General features: G+C 41.0%; 1 protein-coding gene and 1 long non-coding RNA gene across 2 annotated transcripts in view; one reads left to right on the top strand and one right to left on the bottom strand.

Annotated features, from left to right (window-relative positions):
- The window catches only part of LOC138024826 (uncharacterized), a 437,788-nt gene extending 435,070 nt beyond the window's left edge, over positions 1-2,718 (bottom strand). The window contains exon 1 of the mRNA XM_068871999.1: positions 2,581-2,718. Coding sequence (XP_068728100.1) covers positions 2,581-2,638 — 58 coding nt within the window. The 5' untranslated portion in view covers positions 2,639-2,718. The remainder of the gene's footprint in view (positions 1-2,580) is intronic.
- Positions 2,719-3,048: 330 nt separating this feature from the next.
- On the top strand, positions 3,049-3,854 carry LOC138024861 (uncharacterized). Its single transcript, XR_011127073.1, has 2 exons — positions 3,049-3,222; positions 3,341-3,854. It is a non-coding gene; the product is annotated as an uncharacterized lncRNA (long non-coding RNA).
- Positions 3,855-5,000: the final 1,146 nt, after the last annotated feature.

Here is a 5,000-nt window from a genome sequence, read left to right as displayed (position 1 = left end):
CTCTTCGTAGTCTATACCTTTCATTGCCTCGAAATCTCTCACTTGTGTTCTAAGCCCTGTCTGGGGTTATAGAGGCAAAGATATACACTCAAGTGAAGAAAAGTTGGGCCCTTGGAACCCCCACGTTGCTAAAGTCGCCCCATTAATCTGCTGCGTTGCCAGCGTGGTGGCCTTGATGGTGTAGTGGCTTAGCATGCCCGACTAGTAATCAGGGAGACGTGGGTTCGAGTCCCGCTCAGGGCAAAAACCAATTTTTCGGATGGGTGTATCGAAAGGGTAAAATGCACGGTATGTGTTAGTCTCTTCGTAGTCTATACCTTTCATTGCCTCGAAATCTCTCACTTGTGTTCTACTTTATTGATCACCGAAAACTCTCCCTCGCTTAAGATTACAAAATCCCACTCTATTTTTCCTCGTGTTCTAATGTCTCTTTTTTATCACTGTCAATCATTGGTTTTGGTTTCAACTAAAGGGTCCAAAGTTCAAGGCTGTCAGATTCCCGCGCGTTGTCTGTCACGCGACTGCACTCAACATTTTCTCAAATCACATTGTTTGTAATCAAAACAAAAGCTAAAATTGTGTTAACTACAACAAAGGCAACAAATACTGAAAATACTCCGCACAATTTCCGACAGGTTTCTGGAAATATATTTCCTCAACGGGAGAGAAGTCGTTGTCAGAGGAGATGGATATTCTTTTTACAAAGCTATTGCTCTTTGGAGGGATGAAATGAGCGATTATAAACATGAGGAAACCCAAAGGTTAAGTTGTTGTTTAATTTAGAAAACTCCAACGGTTTTTGAGCGGCTATTATTTTCTACAAACTCTGTAATATAACAGTCCAATCACTTTAATGTAGTACGATGAATCTGTTCAAGCAAACTATTTCAATCTCCCTCTCCCTCGAAGCAGCTGTTTTAATGCTCCTCTTCCATAGAATACAGCAGTCTCTGTTTCGACTGTTACATTCGACTGTTTTATTTGGTGTCAAACTACCATGTACATGTAGAACTACATGTATTGAAGTTACTGGATCTAAGCAAACTTGTCAATCTCCAGTATGACTTTGTCCCATACAAAAGCGTCATCCCGTACGAAAACTTTAGGCCTGACAGGAGCCTTAATTAGGCCTGAATTTAAAGGCTAATAGCAGCCTCACACGACACTTACTATCAGCGTTACCATTAAGCATGACACGAGCCTTACATAAAAGTCGTGTGAGCGTTAAAAAAGGTGCTTTTCAGGCTCTTGTAATGTTTTTGTTAGGCCTATGTTATGCTGCTTGTTCTCGTATCAATTTGGAAAACCAAAAAAAGTGAAAACAATTAAGGCTCTTTGCTGGGCTCAGGTTAGGTTGTTTCTTTTGTTGAAATAATATCGGCTTAATGTAAAACCTGTCATTCGCGATAGGGAAAAAAACACGCACGCTCTTCTTTAATGTGCTAAATGTCTGTCATCACATTTGGGCATCTCGACGTAAATACACGGTCAAGCGGAAATTCTTATCTTTTATGGCGTGACCCGAAAGGGATGCACGTTCTCGGCCACGCTCTCGGCTTCCCTCTCCTTTCCAGAGGCCCAGACTAGATTGCGTAGAGCACAATGGTAATTTTACGGACAAGTTGATATGGCTTGATTGCAGAACATAAACCTATCTGTAAAGCTACTTCTCTGTAGATCTCATCTTTGGAGCAGGTCTTTGAGGTTTTTGTACTCCCACAATCATACTCGTTTATGTAGAAAGTTGATGTAGGACATTCAAAGGTTCTGTAACCTCGTACAAAATTATTTCAACAGACCTTTGTACTCATCAAACCTTGAATTGGTCACGATTAATTGCTCGTAGACATAGACAGACATAGACTTTATTACGTCTCCTCTATACGGAGCTATTCTGTCGTAATCTCGTGCGGTGCCCCTGCTTAATTTCGGTTTCGAAAATTGCAAATACCTTGTGTATATACATGTTTGTTTTTGTGTTGTTGTTTTGGTTTTTCTTTCAAGTGTACTCTCGAAAATAAACAAATAGTCATTAAGTAACTTTCATTTTAACCCGAGGCATTTCCTGAAGTTGCTTTTCAAATGTTTTGGGAAATAATCCCGCTACCGAGTCACTTTCGTTGTTGACGTGCATCTTGATCCTAATTATTTTTATTACTGGTGTCTTTGTTGATGGGTAACTAATACGCCTTCGTAAAACACATGTTTACCTGGTCTGCATAAAGTGAAAGGACATTTGAGTCCCCGAAACCTAAGATATCTATCAGTCTCAATCGAAGGAGTTACGTTATCGGATAAGAAGACTGTTTCGCAGATTGATATGGGAATAAGGTTCGACTCCAATTGCTCAAAAACATTGCTAGGCGACATCCTGGAATTAAAACATCATTTGAAAGTGCTTTCGATGATTTTCCCTTCGATTTGCTAAAACCTGAGCGAGAACGAGAATATGGCATTTCGATAAAATCAGCTTTAACACGTCATAAGAAATCAACGTTCCCATTACTTAAGTGGAAAGTTTGAATTTGAAAACCATTTCTAAAAGTTCGAGACACAGATAGAAGCAAAGTGTCAACTTGCCTTGGGAAGCAGAACCAAGAGACAGAATGAAGAAGAAGACAGCTGCTCTCTTCCACATGTTTTTCCGCTATGAGGAGGGTCTTGTCGAAGATTACTGCAAGAACAGTCTCAGACGTTTAAGGTAGCATTACGTCATCACGTTATCGTATATGACCTTTTGATGAAGGAAAATTAACAAAAGGAATTCATATCAATGATGGCACTGTGTTCACGGTGTTTAGCGGCCAACTCAACCAACGGTATATCGGTTGACTGTCGTTGGTATGAAGTTTTTTGTTAACTTTCTTTATTTTGATATGTCAGACACAAGTCTTTCTAATTTATAACTATTCTCTGTAGTGGGCAAATTACCAAATGACGAAATGGGTACTTTTAAAAAGCAGGGGACTCTCCAATTTTTGGGGTGTTATGCATTATGCATAAAGACTCCTAAGTCAGAGGCAGATCTTGTCAGTTTGTCACTTTGAGGACGAGAACACACGTGACAGTCTGGCTTGTAGACTGGGTACTAGTAATTGCGAGGTCATTGTTTTCACGTGTCGGCCATTGCTTCTAGCGTTCGTTGTTTGCAAATAAATCTGCGGTCGTTTTCCCTGTTTTGGGAAAAATTTGAAGAGTTTTCCGTCACAAATTAGTTGTAAGGTAAGTTATTTGTGTTTCAAAATTGATCTGTCGTGCTGTTTCAGATTGGTTTTCTTTCTTTCATTTCGTAAATTAACTATCCTAGCCTGTCTTGTTTGTTCTTTGTTATTTCATCCAGGTGACGTCGCTGAGTGGAATCGATACGGGAGTTGTTTACTCTCGCAAGCCAACATATTTAGACTCGGCTTGTGTTTAGTGAGGATTGCACTGAAGCTAAGACGCTTTCGCAAGCCCACATTCATTGGCTCGAAATCCGTTGCGCACCACATACCTCACAAGTATCTCACAAGCTATCACAAACCAGTATTTATCGGCTTGAAATGTCAGTGTGGGTTACATCCCAAACTGAAAGAGTTATTGTACTCTAAAAAATAGTGACATTGAATAATAGTTTTGCACTCTCATAGAATAGTATTTCGTACTCTTACTGTTGTCTGCTACTAGCCGCCAGCATGGGAACAACAATCGAACAATACCGGTCAAGGATCGGCTGTCACACAGGCTCCCCAAGCTGAAAATACGTGGTGTATGCAACAGTTTGTGTATATAGAGAATTGTATGGGAAAATCATCGATCGTAAAAAAATTGTGTAAATAACTATCTCATTTGAAATAAAGTTTTCCTACCTCAAATGTGTGACCAACTTGTCTCTTTTGGCGAGTTTCGAGCCATTCTGACGCCGTTTAGTGAAGTCATCCGGAAGGCCGTTGCTGAAATAATGGGAAGGCCGGTGACTCCATCCATCGCTGGCCAGACCTCACTCCATAAATCGTTTTCTCCTCAACAGGAAAAGTCCCGAATCGCAATAAAAACAACAGTTCCATAAAGCCCAATAAATTTCACTCCAAATACGTGTGTTTCGGCGGCCGAAAGACTCGTGAAGAACGAAAACTTTGCCTTAAAATTCACCTCTTCGGCTTTCCTCAAAGGCTTGTGACCGGGTAGTCAACAACGGAAACTCGCAAGATGGTTTCAGCCTCAACTCTGATTGGTCCATTTGAATTTGACCGCGCGCTGGCAACACGACCGTTGTTGACTGCCCAGTACTCACAAGTCAACAACGGTCTTGTTGCCAGCGCGCGGTCAAATTCAAATGGACCAATCAGAGTTGAGGCTGAAACCATCTTGCGAGTTTCCGTTGTTGACTACCCGGTCACAAGCCTCTCAGGAAAGCCGAAGAGGTGAATTTTAAGGCAAAGTTTTCGTTCTTCACGAGTCTTTCGGCCGCCGAAACGCACGTATTTGGAGTGAAATTTATTGGGCTTTATGGAACTGTTGTTTTTATTGCGATTCGGGACTTTTCCTGTTGAGGAGAAAACGATTTGTGGAGTGAGGTCTGGCCAGCGATGGATGGAGTCACCGGCCTTCCCATTATTTCAGCAACGGCCTTCCGGATGACTTCACTAAACGGCGTCAGAATGGCTCGAAACTCGCCAAAAGAGACAAGTTGGTCACACATTTGAGGTAGGAAAACTTTATTTCAAATGAGATAGTTATTTACACAATTTTTTTACGATCGATGATTTTCCCATACAATTCTCTATATACACAAACTGTTGCATACACCACGTATTTTCAGCTTGGGGAGCCTGTGGCTGTCACAACAATTTTGTGAAAGTCAAGGATGCATTTTCAGGTGTGCGAGGGCGATTTTGGAATACGATGCTTATGATGTTTTACTTAAATGTGTTTTACTTGCCAACATTAAAACAAGTTGTTGGACATTACAAGTCGTGTAATGAGGTGATGTTTTGGTTTGCACAAATGATGTGCTACAA

This window comes from Montipora capricornis, chromosome 11, assembly GCF_036669925.1.
Source record: "Montipora capricornis isolate CH-2021 chromosome 11, ASM3666992v2, whole genome shotgun sequence".
Classification (NCBI taxonomy): Eukaryota; Metazoa; Cnidaria; class Anthozoa; order Scleractinia; family Acroporidae; genus Montipora; species Montipora capricornis.
This window is presented reverse-complemented; position numbering and strand designations above follow the sequence as displayed.